This window comes from Pleurotus ostreatus (genome assembly GCF_014466165.1).
Source record: "Pleurotus ostreatus strain PC9 chromosome Unknown scaffold_1, whole genome shotgun sequence".
Classification (NCBI taxonomy): domain Eukaryota; kingdom Fungi; phylum Basidiomycota; class Agaricomycetes; order Agaricales; family Pleurotaceae; genus Pleurotus; species Pleurotus ostreatus.
The window spans coordinates 3171415-3198441 of NW_023503156.1; the positions used below are offsets into that span (position 1 = coordinate 3171415).

At 50.8% G+C, this 27027-nt stretch overlaps 12 protein-coding genes across 12 annotated transcripts; 6 read left to right on the plus strand and 6 right to left on the minus strand.

The window, feature by feature from the left end:
• Positions 1 to 28: 28 nt before the first annotated feature.
• On the plus strand, positions 29 to 509 carry PC9H_001169 (uncharacterized protein; the record flags this gene model as incomplete). Its single annotated transcript, XM_036770820.1, has 5 exons — positions 29 to 38; positions 109 to 119; positions 175 to 207; positions 263 to 373; positions 432 to 509. 5 exons carry the CDS (start codon positions 29 to 31, stop codon positions 507 to 509), a joined length of 243 nt encoding a protein of 80 aa, XP_036636665.1.
• Positions 510 to 551: 42 nt separating this feature from the next.
• Positions 552 to 1354, minus strand: PC9H_001170 (uncharacterized protein; the record flags this gene model as incomplete). Its single annotated transcript, XM_036770821.1, has 3 exons — positions 552 to 759; positions 822 to 1021; positions 1076 to 1354. The coding sequence occupies 3 exons, from the start codon at positions 1352 to 1354 to the stop codon at positions 552 to 554; spliced, it is 687 nt and encodes a 228-aa protein (XP_036636666.1).
• A 161-nt stretch (positions 1355 to 1515) lies between these two features.
• Positions 1516 to 2467, plus strand: PC9H_001171 (uncharacterized protein; the record flags this gene model as incomplete). The annotated part of the gene is made up of 6 exons (XM_036770822.1): positions 1516 to 1529; positions 1580 to 1638; positions 1691 to 1754; positions 1814 to 1866; positions 1918 to 2164; positions 2218 to 2467. The coding sequence occupies 6 exons, from the start codon at positions 1516 to 1518 to the stop codon at positions 2465 to 2467; spliced, it is 687 nt and encodes a 228-aa protein (XP_036636667.1).
• Positions 2468 to 2707: 240 nt separating this feature from the next.
• On the plus strand, positions 2708 to 6955 carry PC9H_001172 (uncharacterized protein; the record flags this gene model as incomplete). The annotated part of the gene is made up of 17 exons (XM_036770823.1): positions 2708 to 2768; positions 2832 to 2875; positions 2937 to 3049; positions 3121 to 3259; positions 3320 to 3500; positions 3527 to 3655; positions 3709 to 3777; positions 3838 to 3911; positions 3963 to 4058; positions 4108 to 4251; positions 4302 to 4373; positions 4425 to 4785; positions 4839 to 5477; positions 5549 to 5726; positions 5777 to 5942; positions 6003 to 6311; positions 6368 to 6955. The coding sequence occupies 17 exons, from the start codon at positions 2708 to 2710 to the stop codon at positions 6953 to 6955; spliced, it is 3363 nt and encodes a 1120-aa protein (XP_036636668.1).
• A 423-nt stretch (positions 6956 to 7378) lies between these two features.
• Positions 7379 to 9650, minus strand: PC9H_001173 (uncharacterized protein; the record flags this gene model as incomplete). Its single annotated transcript, XM_036770824.1, has 3 exons — positions 7379 to 7519; positions 7577 to 9289; positions 9339 to 9650. 3 exons carry the CDS (start codon positions 9648 to 9650, stop codon positions 7379 to 7381), a joined length of 2166 nt encoding a protein of 721 aa, XP_036636669.1.
• A 368-nt stretch (positions 9651 to 10018) lies between these two features.
• RIM11_1 (regulator of ime2) lies at positions 10019 to 11611 on the minus strand (the record flags this gene model as incomplete). Its single annotated transcript, XM_036770825.1, has 7 exons — positions 10019 to 10152; positions 10208 to 10394; positions 10473 to 10666; positions 10727 to 11075; positions 11139 to 11222; positions 11300 to 11499; positions 11572 to 11611. The coding sequence occupies 7 exons, from the start codon at positions 11609 to 11611 to the stop codon at positions 10019 to 10021; spliced, it is 1188 nt and encodes a 395-aa protein (XP_036636670.1).
• Positions 11612 to 13307: 1696 nt separating this feature from the next.
• Positions 13308 to 15744, plus strand: PC9H_001175 (uncharacterized protein; the record flags this gene model as incomplete). The annotated part of the gene is made up of 12 exons (XM_036770826.1): positions 13308 to 13637; positions 13693 to 13832; positions 13898 to 13925; positions 13991 to 14002; positions 14063 to 14183; positions 14240 to 14338; positions 14393 to 14520; positions 14579 to 14720; positions 14809 to 15064; positions 15119 to 15181; positions 15247 to 15529; positions 15604 to 15744. 12 exons carry the CDS (start codon positions 13308 to 13310, stop codon positions 15742 to 15744), a joined length of 1743 nt encoding a protein of 580 aa, XP_036636671.1.
• An 805-nt stretch (positions 15745 to 16549) lies between these two features.
• On the minus strand, positions 16550 to 18142 carry PC9H_001176 (uncharacterized protein; the record flags this gene model as incomplete). The annotated part of the gene is made up of 1 exon (XM_036770827.1): positions 16550 to 18142. The coding sequence occupies one exon, from the start codon at positions 18140 to 18142 to the stop codon at positions 16550 to 16552; it is 1593 nt and encodes a 530-aa protein (XP_036636672.1).
• A 236-nt stretch (positions 18143 to 18378) lies between these two features.
• On the plus strand, positions 18379 to 19791 carry PC9H_001177 (uncharacterized protein; the record flags this gene model as incomplete). Its single annotated transcript, XM_036770828.1, has 5 exons — positions 18379 to 18632; positions 18709 to 18733; positions 18787 to 19063; positions 19114 to 19411; positions 19464 to 19791. 5 exons carry the CDS (start codon positions 18379 to 18381, stop codon positions 19789 to 19791), a joined length of 1182 nt encoding a protein of 393 aa, XP_036636673.1.
• Positions 19792 to 20058: 267 nt separating this feature from the next.
• Positions 20059 to 22863, minus strand: TKL1 (Transketolase; the record flags this gene model as incomplete). The annotated part of the gene is made up of 15 exons (XM_036770829.1): positions 20059 to 20150; positions 20199 to 20304; positions 20355 to 20812; positions 20869 to 20938; positions 20990 to 21516; positions 21570 to 21700; positions 21751 to 21853; positions 21911 to 21926; positions 21978 to 22066; positions 22122 to 22250; positions 22313 to 22434; positions 22485 to 22490; positions 22549 to 22614; positions 22664 to 22709; positions 22767 to 22863. 15 exons carry the CDS (start codon positions 22861 to 22863, stop codon positions 20059 to 20061), a joined length of 2058 nt encoding a protein of 685 aa, XP_036636674.1.
• A 158-nt stretch (positions 22864 to 23021) lies between these two features.
• Positions 23022 to 23355, plus strand: PC9H_001179 (uncharacterized protein; the record flags this gene model as incomplete). The annotated part of the gene is made up of 3 exons (XM_036770830.1): positions 23022 to 23052; positions 23101 to 23213; positions 23266 to 23355. The coding sequence occupies 3 exons, from the start codon at positions 23022 to 23024 to the stop codon at positions 23353 to 23355; spliced, it is 234 nt and encodes a 77-aa protein (XP_036636675.1).
• A 580-nt stretch (positions 23356 to 23935) lies between these two features.
• Positions 23936 to 26965, minus strand: PC9H_001180 (uncharacterized protein; the record flags this gene model as incomplete). The annotated part of the gene is made up of 13 exons (XM_036770831.1): positions 23936 to 24502; positions 24558 to 24737; positions 24795 to 24911; positions 24970 to 25161; positions 25221 to 25335; positions 25390 to 25480; positions 25530 to 25624; positions 25676 to 25837; positions 25890 to 25927; positions 25982 to 26175; positions 26232 to 26258; positions 26307 to 26765; positions 26818 to 26965. 13 exons carry the CDS (start codon positions 26963 to 26965, stop codon positions 23936 to 23938), a joined length of 2385 nt encoding a protein of 794 aa, XP_036636676.1.
• Positions 26966 to 27027: the final 62 nt, after the last annotated feature.

Below are 27027 nucleotides of genomic sequence, written 5' to 3' on the forward strand. Positions count from 1 at the left end.
CAAAGCCTGAATTATCTCCACCACAACCATGGGTCACGGTCAGTAATCGCAGTTCTTGGAATTACCTGGCCACGTTGGCTTACAATGTCCCTCCCGAATGGTCTTTAGGTGCTGTCAGAGTGCGTGTTTTCCCTCACGAGATGCTGCCATTGCTAAAGCTAGGTGTTCCTGCAGGAAGATCCCGCTATTGAACGGTTCAACCGTATGGTGCGCTTTTGACTGCTTCCAGAGTCACAGAGCGGCGCTGACTTGATTTACATAGCGAGAGGAGGCATACTTAGGCTTCCGGTGGACGCGACGCACTGTACGGACAACTCTGCTTGGAATGTTCATTATACCAGGTGTATTGCTTTGGGCATCGGCGAAGACGGACGTGAGTTGCTGTCACACTGCCAATGACCCAGGACTCTGAACTGTTATTGACCATCTAGGCACGATGGGCATGGACAGCCAAACTCAAGAATGAGCCTCTCGCGAAGCATGCTCCCAGCCAACCCGAAACGGAGTAAACACAGTAGTCCATTGTCGCCAGAGCCAGTGATATACTGCAATTAGATTCTCTTGCACACTTCTATTGCGACCTTACACCCTCCCCCTACGATTGTGCTCAATAATGCGTGTGCTGGTGCCCGTTGAGAGTGGTTCTCTACAGCAATATCCAAGTGCTCTAGTTCATCGTCACGAAACTCCTTCACAACATCTCTCAGCAGCGGAATACTCGGGTGGGTGGAAGGTAGGGCTTCCATTTCTTTGAGTTGACTAGCAACAAATGAATGTCAAGTTGAGCACCCTTGAGCAATAAATTGAGGGAGTGTACGCACTCGTCGTAGTGTTCCCCAATGACCGTCTCAACTGCCTCAGTACATGCCATAGCAGCTTCCTTGCCCATGAGTGCGGTGGCCGCCCCTAGCGCAAATCCTGCGACTTTCGCAACTTCGGAAAGCACGGTCGGGCGTATTCGGTGCTGCACTTGTAGCTTGTCCATGACCATCAAGTGTTTCTTCTCCTGGTCCCACATATCCTAAGCCAGCGTAAGGTCTTATAGCTTCTGCTGAATGAAGTAACTCGTGCTCACTTGTATCAGGGGCCCGACTTTGGGGTCGCGACCGAGAACGAACAACTGTCCATTGTAGATCCAATTGGCGGCAACCTCGCCTGCTTGATCCACGCGAAGTGCAGTATCCAAGATTTGGTGCTGTTCCTGCGTTAGTTCTGGTGTCGAATTGACGGCAGGGTCGTGCGCATTGGGAGAGCCGGTGTACACCGCTGAAGCTACAGTTTTGCTTGCATTCGAAAACGGTCGATGGAGAGTATTCAGGCGTCGCGTCGAACAGAGAATCCTCCTCGACAACATCCCCTGATTCGATGAAGGTTAATGGCGAAAGCAGAATCCCTGAATCCCACGCCGCCTGGACTGATATATCATAACGGTCACCTGGCAACCAAGCGCGTACACCCAACTTGAACTTGAACCACGATCTCAACAGAGCCATCACTACAAGCAGCGCAAACGAAATGTCCTCTTCACAGTGAGTTTCCCGACATTCCTTGATGGCCGCGCTGACCCCGATCGCCACAGGTTTACACCGTCGGACCAGTTCGAGAAGAACAAAGAGAGAGACTGGGCAGCCAATCTAGGTCAACTACGCTGTCCTCTATGCTATGGCGGTGCGCTGACTGCTCCAACCAGGCATGCTGGACTGGGATAATACAAGGATTGTCTTTACGAAGCGCTCTTTGATCGAGTTTCTCAAGTATGCCGTCCCTCCTCGGTGAACCCCCATCATTGTGCTCACGACTACTGCGCATTTAGGTCCATTGATGTTACGGTAGACACGGGCTTCTCCAATATCCAGAAATTGCCGCGTAGGTCTCCGCCGCATGATTTGATTCCTCCCTGTAATTCATCTGCGTCAGGATATGCGAAATTCGGCAAGTTGGCCGCTACCTCTGACGCGGAGGCCGCGTCTACTAGCGGAGCTGCCAAGCCGTCGTTGTCCGGAAACCTCTTCAGTCAAGACGACGACGACGCGTTGGCCAACGCGCCGCCCAAGGATAGTGCTGAGGCTCAAGCTCAAGCTGCACCTACTCAGGATCCGGCGAAATTATCGAGCCAGGACGATGAAGCTGGAATCCCCTTCAGTTCGCATATTAAACCTAGCAGGTGCGAACTTCTTCTGTGACGAATCACTGCGCTCCACTAAACACGGCCATCAGACGAGTGAGAACTGTGCCAGGTGGGAAAGATAGCATTTCCAGTTTGTTAGGTTCCTCTGGTGATCAAGATGATTTCAAACCTACGCGTCGGTATGCACACTACATCTCTCCTCTCAGGCCCCGAGGCTTATTCGTTTTTTTCGAACTACTAGTGTCAGGCAAATTCCTGGAGGGCAAGACAACATCAATGGTGTACGGTCCCATTCACTGGGACATGGATATTCACCCACCTTGCACACAGATATTCTAAACTGGGAACAAGCGAAAGGTGTAGCATCGTATGTAGTAAATGTACAAGACCCCTGGCCCTTTGAATTCCTCATTTTGATGATAAGGTTGCGGACACAGCATTCGATTCCGTACATAGCTGTGTGCCTGGAAGTGCGTGACGGCTCTAACCCGCGCCCTACCCGCGCCTCCAATGACAGTCTGACTTGCTCCTCCTACTCATGCTCATTGTATACCACTGCCCACTTCCGTGTATACCACTATGAGCGTCACCGACGCCCTCAACGCTGCTGTGCCCGGTCTGCAAGCTGCCTTCGCCGTATGTTAGTGTCATACCTCCTTCTGGATTCATGCAAAGACGGCTTAGCTAGTTCCCCGTGATTCAGTAAACAAGACATACACCACCATCGAGAATATCAAGATCCATAGGGTGAGTTATTTATGATGCCCAGGATTCGTCATTCGAAGCTGAAGAAGTGACATGATGCCAGCAACAATGCTTCGATATGAGCGACAGATGCAAGACATTGCTGTTGGCGCTCCGTGACGGAACGAATGGGTTAGAAGGCAACGAAATAACCGAACTGATTGACGAGGTCGATGGGTACGTACTTCCTGGATGTTTCGGCTAGAGTGCACCTGTCCTGATGGCTCTGCTTGCGTGTCTTGTAACAGCATTATCGAACGGATCGATACGAGGCTGGTGAGATGGTCGCAATTGAGCCATTTGAAGAGCTTCCTCCAGCAGAGCGAAATTAAGCTCGGGATAGAGAAGTCCCAGAGGGATATAGACATGGTCATGATGAAATTCAGCGTGCGTTACCCTACCTAGGGTGCACTAGAAACTACTCCAACTTCCTTTCTCGTTATCCAGGCACAGACTAGCTTGCACCTCCGTAGAGCACAGCGGGACCTCGCTGCAATCCAGGAAAGAGATCGCGCAGAGCTTCGAGAACTCTTGCAGCAGATTATCCAGAACACTGACGACGTCAAGGATTTGCTCGGAAATTCTCCGGAAGGCGTCGACCAGATGATGGGGGCACTGCAGCAGGCGAGTCCATTTCTCCACTACCATCTCCAGCGAATATATTGACGATGCTTTTACAGGAACTCCTCAACCCCAATCTCGCACCCTCCGAAGAGCGCACATTTATCGATGGGTTGTGGACTCTCCACGAGCAAACGTCGAAGCTCCCGCCGCTAGTGGACCGTTAGTCTTGTGTATGTTTCCGTGCCTCTTCGAAACTTACTTTGTCATGATAGTGACTGGCCAGGTTCGGAGGGACAGCACGCGTGCAGTCGCGATGGGGACGTTCAATGATATCTTCATGGGTACGTTCTCTTATACGTTGTCGATGCATTCAGGCCCTGATTGTTCGCCTCATCTCTCAGGTACATGGCTTGACAAGGAAAAGGTCGCCCTTAGGCTCCCAAGATCGGTGGGGAATACCCACAATATCGTCAGAGTTTGTCACAGTGAAAGTCATGTATACACTAAGCACTGACTCTCACTCTAGCGATTCCAAAGAGAGGTCGAAATCTGGCGGCGACTTCGCCACCCAAACATTGTCCATTTCCTTGGGATAGCTTATATCGAAGATCAGTTGATGATGGTTCGTCTCCAAGCCGTTAGATGTCACACGCACATCTCATTTGCTCTAGGTCAGTACGTGGATGGACAACGGCACCTCGACGGAGTACGTTGATAAATATCCGAATGTTAATCGATTGCAACTTTTGTATGATGTTGCAACTGGTCTGGAATATCTTCATAGTCAGCGCATGGTACATGGCGATCTTCGAGGCGTAAGCTTCCAAGTCATTGTCCATTTATTCCAGCGACTAATGTTAAGTAGAGCAACGTCTTGATATCGAAGCAAGGAGTGGCCTCCCTTTCAGATTTTGGTTTGTCCAAACTCCTTGAAGATGTATGATTCTTTTCGGTTCCATCCAACGATTAAAACTCAATATTCCCTCAGATTGGCCAGGGGATGACAGCTTCATCTGCCGACGCAACAAGCCCACGCTGGGCAGCCCCAGAGCTAATGAAGCATTCCAAACCAGCTTCTACATCATCCGACGTATGGTCCTTCGCAATGTTTGCCTTGGAACTCATGACTGGCGCCAAACCTTTCGCATATCTACCGCGAGATTTAATGGTCATTCGTGAATTGGACCAGGGGAGGCTACCAGAAAGGCCAGGTCCTGAGGTTACGCAAAGGGGCTTGGACAACGACCTATGGGCTCTCCTGCGTAAATGCTGGAGCAAAAAGCCTGATTCTCGACCGTCAATGACCACGGTACGGATGAAGCTTGCTGATATTCGCGGTATTCGATATGGTGAATTGTTGCGTCTATTCACCTGAAACAAGAAGCTGAAAGTGACATCTTAGAGCCTCTGCCTTCCTCATTGCCCTCCTCCTCCTCTTCCCAGCCTTCCCCACCTTCAGTAAACCGTAGACCATCGCTTTTCGGAAGCTCTCGACCTTCCACTTCTAGCAGCGAGCATAGCACCAGCTCTACGCCGAGCCGAAGGATCCGCATACCGTTCCTATCATCACCAAGGCAAGACACCGAGAAAATCATCGAAGAACCGTCCGAATTTTCGCCACAGGATGAGCTTTCGCCTTTATCTGTCCTGCCAGCTCAAGGCGAAATTCAGCGCAAGCAATCTGGGGGAGAAGGCGGTGCTCTAAGGTTGTTCGTGACTTCGCCATCCACGTCTTCCTTGCGAACTATGAGTAGTGGTAAGCGACGGTCCTCGGCGTCGTCGTCGGCACCAAGCATCCCTCCCCCCACATCGGCCTCCCTTCCAACTGATTTCGGGTCACATATGCCATTACGGAGAGGGTCAGATGGAGGAGCATCCCCTTCACCTGATCTTAGTGCTACGTGGTCAGACTCAGGTTCGGATTCAAGCCTCGTCCGCCGAGCTATCAGCGATCCTACCCCCATTTATCACCTCGATGCGGATGGCTCTGTGAGCTCAGGGACACTAGAGGGCCTCGTGGAACGGCTACTTTCAAGCTCTAGTAAGTCGCTCACCAACAATCGGTCTATTTTAGCTTTGCTTACTTCGATCTTCCTCATCTCTAATCACAAGACCTTGACAAAGATGTAGAGTTCCGTGACACCCTCCTGACAACTTGCTCCGACTTCTCTTCGCCAGAGGAGTTGATGACAGTCATCATAAGACGATTCAACGATGCGAACGTTAGCGTGGATCTCCAAGTCGAAAATCGTGGTATCCATGCTGAACGCTTAGTGTCAATACGCTTGAAGTCAGTACGCTTTCGGTATATCGGCCCCTTTAATTGACGTTTGGTCGCAGTGTCATTGCCGTCGTCAAGTATTGGACGAATAGCCATCACATGGAACTCACACCCCCGCTGATATGGCAGATCAAGGAGTTTGCGCTGTCCACGTTATCGTCCAATACTTTCTCCCAACTGATGAAGGAAAGAGTCAAAGAGATTCTGCACATGGTTGACACTCGCGTATGTCATTTTCCATGAATCCTATATCACTGCTCACTCCGGTTGGCATCCGTATGGCAGCAGCAACAAACCAACTCGGACTTGCAGAAGACTTCGCCGCTGCTTTCTCCCGGGCGGAAGATACCTCGAGCCTCTGAAATGACGCCACAAGATCTAGCTATTGCACTGTGTTTGCTTCAGGGCGATTTGTTTACCAAGATCACTCCAGGTCAATGCATCGCGCATCTACGCAAGCAGCCTCTAAACAGCGTCGAAACTCTCCAGAACACTGCACGTAAAATAGCATTTTGGGTGAAGAAGTCCATCCTCCGCTCCGACGAAATCTCGCACCGAGGGCTAGCACTCAAATTCTTTGTGAACGTTGCTCAGGTATGTCTTAGCCTAACTATCATGACGCGACTCCATAATGTAACACATCCACGTAGGCATGCCGTGCGAGGCACGACTATCTATCACTGGCTGTCATAGTCAAGGCCTTGAAGTCGGATAGTGTATCGCGTCTACATTTGACCCATCAAGAGCTGGGGGCCAATATGCAGCACGTTTGGCAAGAGTTAAAAGACTTTGTCGAAGATGTGAAGGCCTATCGGACTGCTTTGCGGCAATGTGTGGAGCAACAAACTCCATGTATACCATGGCTGGGTACGCTAACGCCACCCTTCCCCGTGTTCATTTTCGTTTACACGCCTGTAGAACTTCATCTTCATGACTTAGCCACGGTATTTGCTCACCATCCGCAAATCAAGGAGGAAGATGGCCGCGTGCTTGTCAACTTCGAGCGATATACCAAGTTTACTGAGAAGCTGAAGGAGATAACACGCTGCAAACCACCAGATCTGGAGAGTTACCGTGGCCAAGGACAACTCGCCTATCTGGAGCATCAACTCCGGAACGTTGAGCAAACCCCTGGCGCCGAGTACGACTTATCCAACCGCAGTCTTGCGCAAGCAGGGGAGGAGTCTCGAGTCTTCAAACAACGGCGCCGGGAGCTTAACCAACTTGGCTTTAGATAACCAGGGGAAAAGCTGGTTACCACTCCCTTCTCTTGCTCTACTTATTCCGTGCCATACCATCATTTGTATCCCTACGCATGGACTGTCTATTGTTACCCCAGGAGGAGTAGGAGGATATACTTATTAGATCACTATCTTAACATATGCCATTTATACTATGTTGTGAGTTTGTACAGTCAGATAGTGTTGACGTGACTTGTCCCATCGCAGGTCTTGTACATGCGGGCACAGAGGCTCAAATTTATTTATGCACGATCTTGCATTCTTAGCGGACCGTCGTTCTTGATTTTTGATTCGTCGTGATGAATGCTCTGATCCGTGGTATCCAATAGCTGCATTTGTGGTTAACTCCAGGGCATTACTACATTCCTCTGTGCGAATGGTACAATCAACAAATACATATATAAAACCGTAGAATGAGCATCATGGGCCAAAGCTCCATACTCTGATATCGCCATCATCACTGCCAGAGACAATCTTGTCTTCACCAAGACTGAGGCAAGTGACGGCTCCACAATGGCCTACCAGGGTTGCCGTACACCTGTTCTCCTCGCGTGACCATACCTACACGATCGACGATTAATTGAGATGAAGGGATAATGTGTAGAGGCTCTTTCTTACCTTGATAGTACGATCATGACTGCCGCTGACTAACCTCAGCTTGTCGCAAGCCACTGCCCACACTCCCTCGATGTGACCGAAGAAAGTCTGCAGGGCTTCGTTCGCCTCGATGTCCCAAATCTTGATCGTGTTGTCCAAGCTACCGGACACGAGGATAGGGTTCCGTTGCTTCGTAAGACCGTCGCTGGGAACAGCCTCCAGCCCGGAGAAAGATGAATCATCGTCCAAATGGGATGAATAAGCAGTGGGATGACGGGTAAGCGAAGTTTGGGGGGCGAGAAGCGCTGTGGCTGGCTTCGGCGTGGAGGGGCTAGATATATCTTCAGGTCGGACAGGGTCAGAAGACGGTGAAGAATCTCCCTCGGTGCATTCATCATCAAGAAACAACAATTTCACGCTCTGTACTTGTCCTACATGACCGGTAAACTGCCGCACACAACTTCGGGTGTTGAGATCCCAAAGCTTGATTGTTCCATCATCTGAAGCAGAGAAAAGCATTTTCCCTGGGTCGATCTCCGGACCGGCAGCACTACCACTTGAGGTAGAGGGGGAGGAGATGTCCGCTGCAGATGACGATGGCATCGAAGGTGCGCCAGCTTTCGAGTCCCAAAGTAGGACAGAATTAACCCAGTCTCGATGCCCTCGCAGCGTGAACCCCCCTCCCGTTCGTAGGTTCCACACCTTGATAGTAGAGTCGACGCTCCCGCTGGCCAAAACGTTGGCGTCGAAGTTCAAGCATACGACACCTTCCGTATGACCGGTTAATGTTCGGATACATTTGCCGCGCCGCCAATCCCACACGCGTATTGTATGGTCCATGCTTCCCGTTATCAACTTGACCTCATCGAACTGAAGAGCTCTGACGGCGCGTGTATGGCCTCTGAGACAATGAAGTTCAGCACCGGTCTCGAGGTTCCACACTCGAGCAGTGCGGTCGTAGGATCCGGTGATGAGGATAGGAAAATTGGGATGGGTGAGTGTTTCGCTGAATTGAAGACACATGACACCGTCAGTGTGACCTTTGAGAGTTCGGAGGGTATATCGTCCCCTGCGCCAATTACGTTCGATAGCTAACCGTTCGCTGTAGACATCTTTCCAGGGACGTAATACAGACGGGATGGGCGGCGCTTGGTAGGAGATGAGGAGCGAATTAGAGGCGGATGTCTGATTAGCGGCGGAAGATGAAGGTTCTGGATCATGAGAGTGCTCGAATCCAAACCTAGAACGCTTGGGCGGTCGTTCGACAGGGCAATCGATAGTGGCGACTTCTTTTGACTTCGAGGAAGACGAGGAAGACGACGGACAGGGCGAATCAGAGAGCATACGGTGATATTTTCTCTTCTTCTCCAAAATCGGCAGCCCCCACCCGCAGTGTCGACACTTCTGGCCAATGTGTTGCTCGCATATTCCTCTCCAGAGGATGTTATCGTCAGCCAGCGATTTCCATCTTTTGCTGACCTGAGCTGCGCGGCATAGCGACGTTGCATCAAGGTGACCGAGGATGCGTAGGCCGACCTCGCGAGGCAGCACAGAGAACGGGTCGATACGAATCAAATGTTCTAGTTGTTCGGTGAGAAGTGATAGCTGCGAGAAGCAGCACATCGTAAGAAGCCCTTGCAGAATGAGAGCTCGTCGCGGATGTGACGACGACGAGAAGTTGGACCAGATAGCGTTCACTTGCTCTCGCTCCTCTACCGACAGCTTATCTAGCGACTAGATACACGATAAGCCGAGGCGGGAGCAAGACTAGGAGGTTACTCACAGACTGAAGCTTCGCATTTGTCCCCTCGTCCGCCATCCGCTGGTGGCGAGCGCAAAGCTTTCGCGGTGGTTGCTGAGGTGGTGGAGTCCCGGACTCTGTTTCATCGGGCTTCGGACTGGGGGACGGGGTGACCTCCTCGTCGTCCAAGCCGTCCCCGACGTCGAAATCCATAATGGCCTTGGTTGCATGCAGATTTGGTGAATTGGTATGGTCATGAGTAGGAGAACTTGTGGAGGGCATCTCGTCGCCCTTTGGTGCCAGTCGTGCGGCTGGCAGGGTATCGCAAACGTAAGAGGTTGATTTTGAGGACATGGTGGATTGAGTTCAAGTTGTGGACATCTAAAGCAAAAGTGAGAGGAGATGAGGTGATGGTAATAATATACGGTGTGCCAAGATTAGTGCAAGTCACGAAATGCTGCTGTCGGAATTGTCAGGTCACGCCCTTCTTGCGCCACATCGCGCCATTCCGAGAGTTTACTCGTATGGTGGAATCACTGGCATCGATGGTTCATGAAAACCTTAGAGACCACATATATATCCCCTTTACTACATCGTGTTTACAAACTCGTGCTGCGTAGCCCCTCAAGTATACAGATAATAGGATGGTCGTGAGAGCAGTGCAAATGGGGAATACAGATCAAAGGCCCTTTGCGACAAGAAGCAGACAGCAAGAACAGCGATTAATCGAGCGTAATCTTCATGTCTTCGAGTGGTATCGGTACGAAGTTGTCGAGGAAGATAGACCGAGAGTTCAACTCTGGTTCGCAGTGTAGCGGCACAAGCTGGCGGATGAGATCAGGGCGCACTGACAATTCTACAAGTAAATGGCGTCAGTTGAGACATACATGTCGTCTTGGAATCTGAATCACCTTCGCGAGTGAAGTTAAATAGTGGTGGAAACTCTTTCCCATTTGGCATCCTTGCACCCTCCTGTCGCAATTCGTCGAAAAATGGATGAAGCATCGCAAGAACCGCGGTCAGACGTGAACTCGGCGTGTACTGTAAAAGCTTGGATACGAGATCGATCGCTTCGGGCGCAGTGCGTGGTCGGAATACCTGAACACAAGCGAGGCGTCAGCAACATGACATCATTCAACGACAGAGGTCGCATGCAGGGGGGGATCTGCGCCGCACCTTCGAGAAGGGATGAGGTTTAATCTGGGGGAATTTGTGTTCCATGTAGTTGGGGTTCATCGTCTTGATTTGGTCTCGCGAGGGGGTGCCCAGGACCTTGATAATCTCCACTAGCTGGTCGATGCCACTCTCACCAGGGAAAAGCGGCTGACCGAGCATCAGCTCAGCCATAACGCAGCCCGTTGACCAAATATCTAGATCGACGCAGCGAGCGTGGGTCAGCAGAAGCAGCAACGGGGCCCGAAGCGACTTACCAATATTAGTGGTGTAATTCGTAGCGCCGAAGATCAACTCCGGAGCACGGTAGTACCTAGAGCAGATATAACTGACGTTCGGTTCTCCGCTTTTGAGGATCTTAGCAGAGCCGAAGTCGCATAACTTCAAAACGCCAGTAGCGGGATTAAGCAGCAGATTCTGCGGCTTGATATCTCTATGACAGATGCCAACAGAGTGGATGTAGGCCAACGAACGAAGGATCTGGTACGTGTATAGTTTGATTTGTAACATGGGCATGGGCTGTTTGAGCTTGGCATAGTGGCGACTAGCGCGGTAAATTGTCTCTGGGACATATTCGAGCATGAGGTTGAGATAGACTTCATCTTTCTGGGATGGAGAAGGTTTCCCTATGAGGCAGGGGGACGCATCGTAGAGCCAACCGAAGCTCACCTTGTCACCATTCGAATAAAAAAAGGCTTTCAGGTTTACAACATTTGGATGAGAGACAAGTCTCATTACTTGGAGCTCGCGATTCTATTGAAAACCAGACGTAATTGGGGGAGAATATGATTGGGCGATCGTGTGATGTGGGGAAGGACGGTAGAACTCACCTTGAAGCGCTTGTCCTGTAAAACCTTTTTGATAGCCACCTCCTCGCCATCGTTTGGGGGACCAACGATCTTGGCGGAAAAGACGACACCAAAAGAGCCGTTTCCAACGACCTTACAATTGCTATAGGATATGTTTCGCGTCTCGCCCGACTTGCCATCGGAGGCAATAACTTTGACTACCTTGTGCGGATCGTCGATGGCTGTGCACGTACGGCGAACGATGGTATCGTGAGTGATGCCACATGACGGTCACGATGATGAGAAGCACATACGAGAAATCTTTACACCGTTAAGGGGGCCGTGGATGGACATGGAGTACAATTGTGGGGGGAGACAAAAGCGGAAGGGTCGGGGAATATAAAAGCAATTTGACTAAGGTTGGTGGAGTCAAAGGCTGGGCGAAGGACGGCGGCGTCGTTGCGGACGATGGGGGGATGGCGCGGGCGCTGTTGGGGACGATGATGGTGGTGTGGAGGAGAGGAGAGAAGGGAGGGGACCATGGTAGCTTTAAGAGAGGCGATGTAGAAATTCCTTGGTGAAGGGGCCCCCCTTGGGAACAGAGCATCAGCTGACACCAGCGCCAAATACCCATCAACTCCTCCCTCTGCTGCGACGCTAATAGGATTGATCCATCGAGCTATTCTGGCCCAGTAGCTGTGCGCTCGAGAAATTTTCTTTGTCCCAATCCTCGCTGTACCTGCAGAAATCACCTCAGAAGCGAGCACGGCGACACATGCCACTCCCACAACAATCCATCAGATTGAAACGGTGCTTGTAGTACGGTTCTTGCATCCCATTCAAGGAATGCTTCCCTGAATCCCATCGCCACCCAAGATCTCATCATCACACGTTCTTGAATCCTTTCTTCAGGCCCTTTGTAATTATTCAAAGCGCTTGTCCCCCTTCTCGATTGCAATTAGTACAGGCGGTTAATATTCGCGGAGCCGCCGTTCCACATCCCTCCCAGATGCAACCGGCTATTCAATACAAATAAAATACTATCGCCTGCGCCCCACCGACACCTGCTTGCACCTCCGCAATTTTGCAAAAATAACATGGTGCGTACAATACGCCGTCGGGAGTTCGATCTGGTGCGTCTCACTAACGGACGTGCTGATTGTTTTCTGATCCGTTACCACAGTGGGCATTGTCGCGAACAGTCGCGGTCGTTGAGCGCTGGAGGCGATTCTGGAAAGCTCTGGCCCCATAAAAATCGCCGTTTTCATTACGAGCGTAGTGAACATATCATTTTTCGAAAGGGTTCATCGACCGTGTAGTCTTTTGAGGATTACTTTCCTCTGACAAGCTTTCCTACTTCCTCTCTACTGTTCTTTTTTTTCAAACTAACGAGACACGTCATCCGAACCCATCGCTCTAGCTTTCTGCAAAAGTATACGGGATTGGATTGAACTTCGCCTTTGACGGACATTCAATTCTTTGCGTGGAAGGGAGTGTCGACTGTTCAGCATGTCTCTTCTCCTTCATGTAGGTAAGAAACACATTCTTCCGTTCCCAATATATCGCAGCACTACGTGATTTATTTAGATTAGCACTTCCAAGCGAGTGAGCAGCTGCCACTTTATTCGATAGCCCCTATCCGCTTTAGGGACAGTCGAGCGCCTGAAACAAACGTGATGATCGACGCTGTCGGCTTCCTCATCCGACGGCTACCTCAAGTGACTCCCTCAAGGGTTTGACTTCGCAGCCACGACGCACCCTGCCACTGCACAGAGAGCAGTCATGGGGGCAAAGAAATACAAGTTCATTCTATGTTCTGCGGCCTGGCCTGCGTTTCAAGTCCGTCAGTTGGGATCCGGTAGAGTATACGGCTTACCGGCTATATAAAGCCATGGCTTTCCCCAGCAGCCAGCGCGGCACGGAGGGTCCTGGAAGGGGTATTAATAAAACAAAGGGAAATAATGAATACGTTTAAAGCATCACATGCACCAGAAGCTCGTTTCCTGTGCACCCACCGGGTAACGCAACGACGACCGACCTTTCTAACACTATGCATGGGCCGTACCATGGACCGTCATCGACGCCACAGTACGTTTCGCCAACAGCGACAGTGCATGGGGGGGTTGACGACCCGTCGCACCCGATGCAGCCAATGTCTACTTCAGAATATGTAGGGGAAAACGGCAATAACGACCGTTACCGGTACCCGGAGCAATCTGTCAAATTCTCCGCCAGTCCACCAACGATTGCGCCCTCTCAGCCTGGGGGGTATACCGGTAGCGGGACCCAGGAAGACCCGTACGTCGTCGACTGGGACTTAGGGGACCCCGAGTCGCCGTATAATTGGACGAAAAAAAAGAAATGGATTATTACTATGCAGGTGGGTCACTCAAATCACTCGATTGATGAAAATGGTGGACAATAATGTATTTTAGCTGGCGTTATGTACTTTTACTGTTTCCTTCGGCAGTAGCTCGTATAGCGGCGGTCTCACCTACATCATGGCCGATCTAAATGTCTCGCAAGATGTTGCCGTCCTGGGGGTTTCCCTCTACGTTCTAGGCTTCGCGCTCGGGTGAGCGAAAGAAACTCCCAGTCTAAAATTAGCATGCTTTCTGATTGGGAAGCCTCTTATTATAGCCCACTCATATTTGCTCCGTTGGGGGAGGTATGTGTTCTTACATACTTGGCTTACGATTCTAGAGTGTCGACTAACTTGACCATTTGTGCTAGACGTTCGGTCGCGTGGGTATTAACCTATACCATATGCTTGCCTTGAGCTCATGACATTGAACCTATTATTAGCGGGCGGTATTCTTGACGACTCTGTCCGCCTACACAGTATTGCATCTCGGCGGAGCACTGGGCAAGAACCTGCCGACTCTTCTATCTTGCCGGCTGTTGTCTGGGACAGTTGGGGCTTCGCGTAAGTGTTCCCCCACCAAAATAGCGCACGGATGTTGATGGACCAGCATATTCTAGCATTAACGAACTCAGGCGGTGTCATATCCGATATATGGAATGCTAGAGAACGTGGCGCGGCTACGGCAATTTATGCGACCGTCCCATTTCTTGGTCCGAGTGCGCGTTGTCTCTCCTGCTTTGTATGTCACCACTCAACGAAGGAAATCGAAGTCGTTGGCCCTATCATAGGTGGATACGTCGCTCAATCCCCCAGCCTCGGGTGGCGCTTCAACTTCTGGCTGATGATGATGCTTTCTGCCGTTACCCTTATTACTGGGTTTCTCCTCACCCCGGAGACAGTACGCTTGATCTTGATCATCACCGTCATTTGTGTTGATTGACATTTACTGTCCGCAGTACACGCCTGTCCTCTTGCGTTGGCGTGCCCAGAAGCTTATGCAAGCATCTGGGGGCACAGAACACTATGTTTCAACTTATGACATCTCCCGGCCCAAATCTCTCGGCCAGGCGGTCAGGCGAAACTTGAGCAGGCCTTTCAGTACGCACACATTCCCTCACGTTCCATTTCAGATTTTTTACCACCTTCCCACGGCACTATCTTGCCTGCCCTGTGCTTTACTTGTTAGTCTTCCTGTTCACCGAGCCCATAGTCGCGTGTCTCGCGATATACGTCGCGATCGTGTACGGCACGCTCTATGCTCTGTTCTCTGCCTTTCCAATTATTTTCCAGCGGCATAGAGGGTTTAGCGCCGGGGAGGGCGGCCTTGCATTTTTGGGGGTCGGGCTGGGTGTGGTGATGGGCACGACGTCGACGAATATACAGAATAGGTTCTATTGGAGGGCGATGGATAAAAGCGACAATGGCCGAGCCCCACCAGAAGCGTGAGTCCTACGCAGTGTCCCATAAGCCGGTCTCAACGTACTGAGCATCCACAGGCGATTGCATATGTCTATCATCGGTGGGTTGCTTTGCCCCATCGGACTATTCTGGTTCGCGTGGTAAGTCTACTCGTACATTATCCCTTCCCCCGGATAATCTATCTCACGTCGAGATATTTTTTCAGGACATCACAGCCGCATATCCACTACCTTGTCTCCATATTTGCTGGCGTGCCCTTTGGTATCGGGGTAGCCCAGATATTGCAGGGTCTTACGGCCTATGTCATGGATGCTTATGGGCTGTACTTTGCTAGCGCCATTGCCGCGACCGTCGTCCTTCGATCTATCGGTGGCGCTATCTTCCCGCTATTCAGCACGTCGATGTTCAACGCTCTGGGCGATCAGTGGGCCATGAGCGTGTTCGGGTTCATGTCCGCGATCTGCATGCCCATGCCCATCATCTTCTTCGTAAGTCCCTCCCTCCAACGTGTTATTCGGGATCTACGGTTACCCGCGAGACTCGGGCTTACGATCGCTCACAGAAATACGGCTGGTGGATCCGCAGCAAGTCAAAGCTTGCCTATCATAATCCAGAGCCGCGCAGCAATTTCCCCTCAAGACCAGAAACGGTTACGAGCCACACAGAAAAGAAGGACGCAACTGTGATCGAGGCCGTTGTGTGATCCCCCTTTCGTTTGACCCCACACTCGTAGAGGTTCTTACTTTTGGAATATTTGCTTCACACTTCGTTCAAGGGACCATCGAGCTATGTAACTCGGATTATATGTACTTACAAATACGAATAATACTAATAGAAAGGTCGTATGTAAGTTATCTAGGTCCGAGATAAGCCCCCTAATTGCCTCTGACGAAGGTGACTGGCTGATATTGTCTGTAGTCTGTAAGCAAGACGAAAACTTGCGGAGGAGCACTCGAGCATGTGCCAAACGTCATATCGAAACTTGAAAGCGTACGAGGGCAACTTGCCGGTGCATCAACTTAGGAGACTTGCTGTAAATCGATCTGGCCAGCATGTAATAAATAGTGATTTCCAGGCAAGTTGGAATGTGGATCCGAATGTACATGTGGCAATGAGACGTTGGCAGAGTAGGATAAATGGCACAGGAGAATCATTATAGAGGTCATGAACATCGGAACGGCAAAAACGAGGGGTTGAAGTTGGGTTGGGTTATGAGGTGTGATGGGATGGGATGGTTATATTGGGAGTATAGGAATATGAGGCGATACTCCGTTATCGTGATAGAGAAAATGTATGCATGGAAGCTGGATGGACGGATTAGGTTGATGGAGGAAGATGATTCGATGTATGTGAAAAAGAGGAGATGGGAGGGAAATGATATATAGTGATAATACACGAAGTGATGGAAGGGTAGAGATGGTTGGTAGTTCTTCGCTAATGCAAACGAATGGAACCATAATGTAGATGCCACTCTCCGTCCAATGCAGAGAATGAGCTGGACACCTAACCTACTTCAAGAATTCTGACACATTGAAATTCTCCGGATCGAACGAGATGGAATCAAAATGCAGCGAATCCAACCGCATTTCAACGCTCACATCCCGATCATCAAGCATATTCGATTTCTTGGCGACGGGTGTGTTCGACACGGCTCCAAGGTTACCGAGGCTATCAGCTAGACTATCACTGATGGCGCCCCCAACATGCTCAAACTCTGGTATTCTCCAATCCAAAGAAGGACGTTTGGTTCTGGGCATATCGCAAGTCATAGGGAGGAAGGCGACTTCCTCCGTAGGCGTTTCCACGCCCGACGATGTTTCCGACGACGCAGTAGATGCGCTGACTGCAGTGGTTCGCGAGAGACGCGGCGCGTCTAGCTGGACACCGAGTTCAGATTCTGACAGCGATGCGACATCACTATCGCGGCCTTGTGCTAAGTTGGCACTGGCGGCAGAATTTGAAGTTGCCACCGAACCATTTGACTGCCCAGAGGTAGAGGAGAAGGTGAAAATATTCCGAATGTTCATCATGGAGAAACGCCGTTTAGTTCTTGAATCAAGGGTGTTGATAGTGAGGCTCGGGGAGGTAGGACGAGTATTTCTCGAGTCTGAGGGGGCGAGCCGATAGTCGTCACTTTCTGCAGTAGGCAACGAGTCTGGGTCGATCACGCCTTGGGCAACGGCGTGCTGGTCATCGGAGGCAGAAATGCGATGGAGTTGGAGGGAAGGGGATGCGGAGCTGACAGTTTCTATCGTTGACTGGGTCGAACTTTGACCCATAGAAGAAGAATTCGATGTAGCCGAATCAGAGTGTTGAACCCCGAGTTCGGGTGATGAGTGGGCTCTGGGGGAGAAAATTTGCGATAGGACCACTGATCCTCGTCGTGATACAGTAGGTCGATCTGGCTTGGGCGTTTGTACAACACGGTCGTTGGCTGGGGTTTCAGTTTCCTCCACATAGTTTTGGGCTTGCCCGAAAGATGAAAATGACGCTGCCCGCGAAGGTTGAGTATGACTTGGGACGGGAAATATTTCCTTGGCGCTGGGCTTCGAGTGTCTGCCTCCCTTGCCTAGACTCCGTATGCTGTTCAACGCCTTTGCGGCTTTGAGTTTAAAGGTCATGGAGCGCTTGATGGAGTTTTTGGCACCACTTAGGTGTTCGCCTCGTTCCTGCGGTGCCATATCCTTGTCTTTTCGATTCCTACTAACCTTGACGACTTCGACGACCTCTGAGTCGTTCCCTGTGTTCCCGCCATCCATTTCCGAGTTTTTGAACCGCTGAGCGGCGGTTTCAACCTTCTTCGGCATAACCACCTCTTCATGGGTGGCTGACCTTTGGAATACAGGAGTACCGTCGGCGATAACGCGCTCGGTCGCAAGGAAGTTCAAGCGAGACTGCAGAGAATCCATGTCCGGCATCTTGGAAAACGTATGTGCGGGGGGTTGGGGTGCTTGTACCTGCCCAGCGTCGAAGCAACACCAAGGCGGCGCCTGGTCTTCCTCTGGAGGCACGACGAAGACGTTGGGCATTTGAGTGTTAAAATCTGGGGAATTTGTAGGCTGAATGGGTAGAAATTGTGGTAATGAGCGTGGGGGTGCCATTATTGGGATAATAAATTGACGGTAAAGAAGAGACTCGGCAATGGACGCGGTTCAAAGTTCGTTTCCCAAAAAAGAAACCATCCTCTTACGAATCACGTGACCATGTATTACTTCCTGTTTCGCGAGTTTCCTCTTGACCAATACCTTCGCCTCGAGTGCATATTGAAGCACTCGGAGACAATTGCATGAACAGGTTCCTCAAAAGCGCTCAATACGCCCTCTCTAACTCCAAAGCTATGGCGCACGCAATGCACGTAACATTCCTTGGAACAGCCAGCGGTGGCGGACCCTCAGACACGCGCAACTGCTCAAGTCTGGTCGCTGACATTGGCAAGGGCTCATTATGGATGTTCGACTGCGCGGAGGGAACTCTCAGGCAGTTCAGCTGCCAGCCCCACACCAATCAACCCCGCGTAAGCGTGAACAAGATCTCAAAGATGTTCATAACGCATATGCATGGCGCGTCGTTCGGTTCAGTCTTCCATCATGCGTACGCTGAATCTCATCTTAGCTGACCACATAATGGGAATTGTCCCAATACTCCGCAACATGCTTTACCCGCCCAGCGCTGGCGAGTCCCAGGGACGACCCGTGAGTATTCGCGTCCTGCACACCTCCTCGGCAAGTAATGGCCCCCTGTTTAGCCTAGGATAGAAATATACGGTCCTCCTGGTATCCGGTCCTTCGTCAGATCTATATTACAGATGACCTATACAAAGACATCGGACCGCTATGTCGTGCACGAGCTTCTGCGACCTAGTGATCCCATAACCCCGTGTGGCGAGAACGATCTACACGCTAGCGAGGCGTTGGGTCGTGATATTCTCTGCTCTTCCGAGGACGGGTTCTGGCGCGGCTTCACCAGCGGCGATGGCCCATTCGGTAAAGTCTTTGTCGATGCTGGCCCAATTATCCACCGAGGTAGGTGCACCCTCTCCTCTGCTCGTCGCCCTAAGCTGCCATTGTCACAGAGGAATGCATCGGATACGCAATCCGCGAATCTGTCTCGCCCAACCGCAAGATCGTAATCCTCGGGGACACCTCTAATCCCTCTGCAATGCTCCCCCTCTGCGCGTCGGCGTCACTGCTCATCCACGAAGCGACCGACACGCATATCCCCCGCCACATAAGCACCTCCTTGTCCAAGCGCTCGCCCGAGGCGGTGTTGGAGAAGACGCTGGGAAAGGGACACTCGACCCCCGCCATGGCCGGCGCGTTTGCAAAGGCGATCGGCGCAGAGAAGCTAATCCTGAATCATATAGGCGGCCGGTAATTGCCTTATGCGCCTTGCATGATTCCATTGAATTTGATGTGTTGCTAGCTTCCCCGCGCCGAGAGGACCGAGGGATACGCAGCGCAATGCCGTCGTTGAAGAGATCGAACGGCAGGCGACGGAAGCGTGGGGCACTGGACGACGCGCTCAAGCTGCTAGCGACTACATGCACGTTGCGATACCAGCGACAGAAAACGAGTCTGGGCTTGAATACGCAACCGCTTCCTGGACACCGCAAGAAACATACTCGGAAGGCGATGGGCAGGAAAGTAGAAAGAGGGGCAGCAACGGCGGCGGTTATGGGGACAGGAGTGACAATGCCAAGGGCCGCTACAATTCGTCGAACTCCAACCACTGGAAACGGAGGCGGAATTGATCTCAGTTGTTTTAACATTCGTTATTTTCGATTCGTAGCTTGCAATAGATCTTTCTGTGTATCTATAACGTATGGTGTTATCAAATCAATCGCTGGATTTGTGCGGCTATTCTCTTTTACAAAGCCAAATCTTGAACCAGTCGAATGGGGCGACCGATTTGCCAGCCATCCTGGCGGATATCCATGTAACAATAATCTACTTGCCCAACTCTACATGTATGCATACACAATTTCCATTGATTTCCTTGCTGTACAACAACCGGAGCCTTAAAGAACGAACGCCTTGACCAAAGGCGACACAATCTCGCCGCCCCTCTTCTTGTAGAATTCAACAACCTTCTTGCCAACGCTGGCAATATCTAGGGAGCGTCAGACAAATCCAATCTCATGGTCCGTGTGCAACTTACTTGAGCCAGTGATGCCGAATTTCTCGTAAACCTTCTGGTATGGACCAGAGGCACCCCATGCTGCCAGACCATACTGTTCGTGGCTGTATTTCTGCCAGCCAGCGGTCTATGGAGATAATTTTAGTCTAAACCCCTCTTGGACAAAATCGTCCTTACCGAGAGGGCTTCCAAAGAAAGAATCGGTGCGCCGCTTCTGAGCACACTGAGTCTATACTCTTCGGGTTGCTGGTCGAAAACAAGCCAGCAAGGCAAGCTGACAACGCGGACCTTGAGCCCCTCGTCCTTGAGCTTGGACGCCGCCTCAATCGCTATGGCCACTTCGCTTCCAGAGCTAACGATGGTTAGATCCTCGCCTTCTACTTCGTGGACCACGTAACCACCCTTGGCAGCCTTCTCTATCGTGGAGCCCTCAAGGTTGGGCAGGTTTTGACGAGATAGAGAGAGGACGGATGGCGTCTTCTTGGATTTCAGGGCGACGTAGTATGCGGCGGAGGTTTCGTTCCCATCAGCTGGACGCCAGAAGGCGAGATTGGGGATGGCACGGAGGTGAATGGCAGTTTCTATCGGTTGATGTGTCGGGCCATCTTCGCCAAGACCAATTGAATCGTGAGTGGCTGTAGCGAATGGTTAATACATGCGGTCATCCCTATGCACTCTTAACTCGACATACCAACCCAAATGACCTGATGCGAACTGAGAGCAGAGAGACGAACTGCGCCAGCAGCATAAGATACAAAATTCTGTGAAAATGGTGAGAACCGTTCTGCAGAGTGTCAAGGGATGGATCATACCAAGAATGTCGCGACGAAGGGAATGATTGCGCCATAAGCAGACAAACCGTTTGCAATAGCACCCATACCGTGTTCGCGTACACCGTAGCGAATGTAGGTTCCCGCGTATGTTCCCAAACCGGTGCTTGGTGGCTGGAAGTCGACGGAGCCCTTGACTTTTGTCAAGTTACTTCCCGTTAGATCAGCCGATCCTCCGACAAGTTCAGGTAACCCGGGGATGATGGAAGTAAGGACAATTTCGGACAATTTACGAGAGGCTTGAGCGGCGTCACTGGGCTTGTATACTGGCAGAGTCTTCTCCCATCCCTCCGGGAGCTCGCCAGCAATGCGGCGAGTGAGTTCTGCATGCTCTGTAGGATATTGCTTGGCGTATGCAGCAAACAGGTCGTTCCATTGGGCTTCGAGAGCAGCCCCACGCTTGGCCACCTCAGCATAGGCATCGTAAGTCTCCTGTGGCACATAGAATTTCTGATCAGGGGGGAAGTTGAATTTGGACTTCAAGGCTTGGATATCGTCAGCCTTTAAAGCTGCGCACAGTTCCATTAGCTGCGAAGGAAGTACAGTTGCAAGCAGGGCTCACGCGACCCATGGACACCGTGTGTCCCCTGCTGCTTAGAACCGAAGCCAATAGTGGTCCTCAGACGGATGATGGTAGGCTTGGTTGTCTCTCTACGAGCTTCGGCGATAGCGGAATAAATTCCGCCCAAATCACTACGTGAGAGTAAAAACCCAAGAGCAAACACAAGAGGGTTGCAACCTACTTATCACCATCGTCCACGTGGAGAACTTGCCAGTTGTACGACAAGAACCGCTGTTCAACATTTTCAGTGAAGGCGACCGCGGTGTCTCCGTCGATAGAGATGTCTACCAGAGTATGTGAGACGACCCGATAGGCCGAAGAAGGAAATCAAAACAACGAACGGTTGTCATCGTAGATCTGGCGGAATTGTAGGTGAGAGTGAACTACTCCATAGTGGACGTGACTTACAACAATCAGATTGCCAAGTTGTAGGTGTCCGGCAAGACTTGCTGCCTCACTAGCAACACCCTCCATCAGGCAACCGTCGCCACAGAATACTGCGCAAGTATTAATCCCTGGGGATAGTTCGCGTTAATTGACGATGCGACGAACCATAGGTGAAGTTATTAATCAAATCGAAGCCATCTTTGTTGTAGACAGCTGCAAGGTGGGCTTGGGCGATGGCAAGGCCTACACCGTTTCCAAATCCTTGTCCGAGAGGGCCGGTCGTGACTTCAATACCTGTAGGGGTAATCATTTTGTCGAATTAGAAAGCGCGATGAATCGGGCCCAAGGCTGCTCACCGTCCGTGTGCCCAGCTTCTGGATGACCAGGAGTAAGAGAATCAAGCTGACGGAAAGCTTTGAGGTCGTCCATGGATAGCTTGTAGCCCAGGAGATGCAGAAGGACGTATTGGAGGGCGCATCTTTATGCAGAGTTAGTAGTGACCTTATCCCGGCAGACATTCATGCTCACGCGTGTCTAATATGAAAGTTAACTCTAAGTACCCTAATATGCTAGCGACGCTAGACAAGCTTACCCATTGGAGAGTACGAATCGATCGCGGTTAAACCACTTCGAGTTCTTAGGATTGGCATTCACGAATCTATGTGTAGAGTCGGCTCTAATGTTTATATTGTGTCGTACCGACTCACCTAGAGAAAAGGACGTGTGCGACTGGCGCCATGCCCATTGGTGCGCCTGAAATGCGGCGGTAATTGAGCACAGATGTTCACCGTCTGCGCGACATGAAATTACCTGGATGACCAGAGTTTGCCTTTCCTACGACATCTACTGCAAGCGTACGAATCGTCGCGATCGCTGCGGCATCACTCGGGCTGGAAACGAAGGACATGGTGGTAGAGATGGATGAGTATCATTCAGGGGCTCGCGCTGATTTATCATATCGCAGTCGTTCCCACGCATTCCGCGATATACCCTCCCGCTCGTCGCCTATTTCTCAGATTCCGGCATTCAACGGTACAGAGGGTACCGCACTTAAATTTCTCTCAGATGCATCCACAATTGTCGGACAAACGAACAGGTAAGTGTCGGCCCGAAAGGCACAACTTCGGACACTGATGAGCGGTAGTTTGCTGGGAGTTCATCCAAGCTCTGGAAATGTGCCATATGAGCACTTGGGCAAAGTTCTCGGGTGGTTGCAATACCCAGAAGGATGAACTGAATAAATGCCTGCGGAAGGAGGTGCGCTACCCGCTTCTTAAGCTTTGGATGGGATTGACCGTGTTTCAAGTAGCGGATAGCACGGACTACCAGAAATCGCGAGGCTGCAAAGGAGCAGCGTGCCAAAACAGAGCAGGCGTGGAAGGACTTTAATGAAGACTAGGGATCATAGATGCTCCAGTTCAGTGCCTCAAGCACCCTCTCCATGTAATCCGGGAACTCATCTCCGAATACCAGCTCTTACCATGCACGATGGCCTCCACCCGTGAGGATGCTATCAGTTCGGCGTCGACGATGTGGCTTAAGGCAACGTGGGCTCAATGACACATACTCGCTGCAGGGACAACACATTGGCGCGTCGCTTGCCAATCAAATTTCAAATGACACCACCGCGTTTCTCGCTTAGCCGTTCGAGCGCTCAAGCGGGCTCATGTGGGACCGTTTGTCTGATAGATGATAGCCGCGTATCAAGGAACCCTCTTGTCGAGCTTTCTGAGGTGAGAGCCGTGTCATTTAAGAGCCATCATAACCCGACTTGGTGTAAATATGCCAAATGATAGTGAATTAACTCCAATACGCTTAGGTTCTGCCACATAACCGGTTTGTTGGTATTCTTGATATGCACATGCATGGCCCTTTTATTTGCTGCAATTCAAGTTGGATTCAAGTGTCCGCTATGTATGTGACACCCCCGCTTATGGTATTGCCAGGCGATCGCGTGGCTCTCTAACTGAATACAAGGTTTATGCAAGACCGACACTACCTTCCTTTGCGCCCGACAACGTTTGAATGCGACTGCTACCATCCGTGTGTACTTCCAAAGTCGCGAAGCTTCCTACTCCACTGAGCTCGGCTTTAACCTCACCTCCCGACTTTATCACCGAGACCGTGGCTTGCGTCCCCGTCCCCTCTGCAGAGGGAATCTCAACGTGCACTGACTGGCCTTCTTCAAGTTCGTAAACTTGAATGTGGAGATTCTCCGCAAAGTTGTAATCTGGACGCCCGATGCCTGCTGGACCGAGGCAGAGTACTGAACCCTGTCGAACCCAGACGGGAATGTTGCCAATAGGGACGTGTTCTGTTATCCACACTGGGCCTTGTACCACACGCTCGGGGTGGAAGAAGGAAGTCCACTTGCCAGCGGGGAGATAGTAAACCGACTCTTCACCCAGGGGCACGAAGACAGGGGCGACAAGAAGAGAAGGACCAAACATATATTGCCTGTCGAGATAGTGAGTCGTCGGGTCCTCAGGGAATTGAAGGAACATGGCCCGCATGATTGGATGTCCGTTCTGGTTCGCTTTGATGGCCTAGTGATTCAAAGATCATTTAGGCGACTTGAGAGAATTGTGTCATTAGACTCACAAGGTGATAAATATAGGGCATTAGTCGATGTTTAGCATCAAGCCATTTCGACATATTTGCGGCCGCCTCTTCTCCGTATATCCAGGGTACGCGGTAGGAGGAAGACCCGTGCAGTCGAGTATGTGAAGAGAATACACCAAATGCAACCCATCGCTGGTATATCTCAGGAGGAGGATGTCCCTAGTAAAAGTATCAATGAGCCATAAAGATAGGGTGGCCGTCCGTAGATGGCCGTACCTCAAATCCACCAATATCATGCGAAGAGAAAGCAAATCCCGAGGCAGTGATAGAAAGGCATCCACGAATGGTTTCCGCCATGGCTTCGAAGGTTGACTCGCAGTCACCACCCCAATGCTAAGAACATGTTCCTAATAAGCATGGGATGCAATACTATTCATTAGTTACTACGTACCACTGGGAATCTTTGCCCACCGGCCGCCGAAGAGCGAGCAAAGAGGACCGCTTGACCTTCACCCAAACGTATCCTGAGCAGATCAAACACAAGCTTGTTGTACTGAACAGCGAAAGTATTGTGCATTCTGATTGGGTCAGATCCGTCGTGGAATTTGACTGACGCGTGCGGAATGCGTTCACCGAAATCAGTCTAGGATTGATATAAACGCCAGCGTCAGGTAGCGCGCCATAGAGTCCAAGTAACCCTACCTTGAACGCATCTACACCCAGGTCGATCAAGGCAGAAAGTTTGTCAGTGTACCACTTGCAAGCGGCAGGGTTCGTAATATCCAAAATTGCAAGGCCGGGCTGCCATAGATCCCATCTGCGGCAGATTGTCGTTAATATCGAGCATTTTCTTCAACGAGACTTCGCTCACTGCCATACAGAACCATCTGTGCGCTTGATGAAGTAGCCTTCCTTTGCCCCTTCCTTGAAGATAGGAGAAAGCTGGGAGATATAAGGGTTGACTAAGGAAATATCAGATATCATCTTTCTTTAAGGCCATTGAGGACGTACTCCATACGCATATCTTGACCCCGTATTTCTCTTTGATTTCAGATAAATAGGCTTTAGGATCGGGAAAGTTGTCCGGGTCAAAAGTGAAGGAGCACCTAGAGTGATATCACAATGAGGGATTGCGGAGAACGAATATGACCATGGACAACCATTCGTATTGTTTCATCCAGAAGCAGTCAAGATGAAAGACGCGAACGGGGCATTTGCGCTGTTGCATGCCTTCCAGGAAGCCTGAGACGGTCTTGCTCGAGTAATCGGTCAAGAAGGATGTCGAAAGCCATAGCCCAAACGTCCATGCTGGAATTATACTGTGAGGCGCGTTAGTCCGGGCACGATCGAATGGCCGACAAGTGTACCTACGCAGGGCGTCCAGTAATGCGAGTATACTTGTCAAGGATCTACAACAAGTGCGAGCCTCAGATACTATTGGAGGGACTTTGAGTGAGACGAACCTCTAACGGTGTTTCCCCGTAGATTATAAAATACTCTAGAGACTTGTCGGCAACACTGACACCCACTCGGCTAACTTTCTCGCTGCCAACCTCTACTTCAACTTCCCCAGGGTGATTGATGAAGACGCCATAATTCCTATTAGTGATATAAAAGGGGACGCATTTGTATGCTTGATCACTAGAAGTTCCGCCGTCTATATTTCAAGCTAAATTTTAGCCATGCAACTTTCGAGATGCCTTGAATACTCACCTTGATTCCAGATCTTGATAGATTGACCTGGGCATCATTCAGACAACGAGATTACAAACGTTGATAGCCTCTCACCATTCTTGACAAACGCGCCAAACTGCTCCCCGAACCCATATACGAGTTCCCCGGGGGATAAATTTAACTCAGAGTGAATATATCTAACAGTCGGCGGCAACGGCGCTGGGGTGGGATTGGAGCTAGTATCCAGGGCCAAGCAAGAGCTATTTGAAGCAGACAAAGTCGTCCATCTGGCTGGGACGTCGTAAATGCCTTGGTGCTTGTATCCAGCAGATGTCAATATTCGCTTGGGCGATTTGAAAGTGATGGTATACGGATTTTCCGTGATTTCCGCCGCCAGGCCGCCTGTCGAGAGAGAGTACGACGAGTCGGATTTAGAGAGGGACACCGCAGGTACTGGCTCAGCATCGGGGAACAATGGAATACTTGGATAAGCATCCCCGTTCGCGAAATGCTCGATGTTAACTCCCACTACGCCTTCCGTAGGAGAATGCACTTTGACGGTAAGAACGGGACCTTGACAATGGGTCAGACTCGTTGGCGGGAACTCCAGCAATGAGAGACGAACCTCCCAGTGTGTCTCCGCGATGTCGAATGGGCCTGGTCGATACATGCAGAGTGTATCCGTTAGGCTCCTCTAATACCCTAGTAACTTGAAGACCAAAGAATGGTTTGACACCGTTCTTCAGCAACCAAAAGCCGTCGTTGAACTTCATCTTGTGCAGAAAGTAACCACATTGTGTACTTTCTCCCCTGCGATATAAGTATGTCCTGGTAT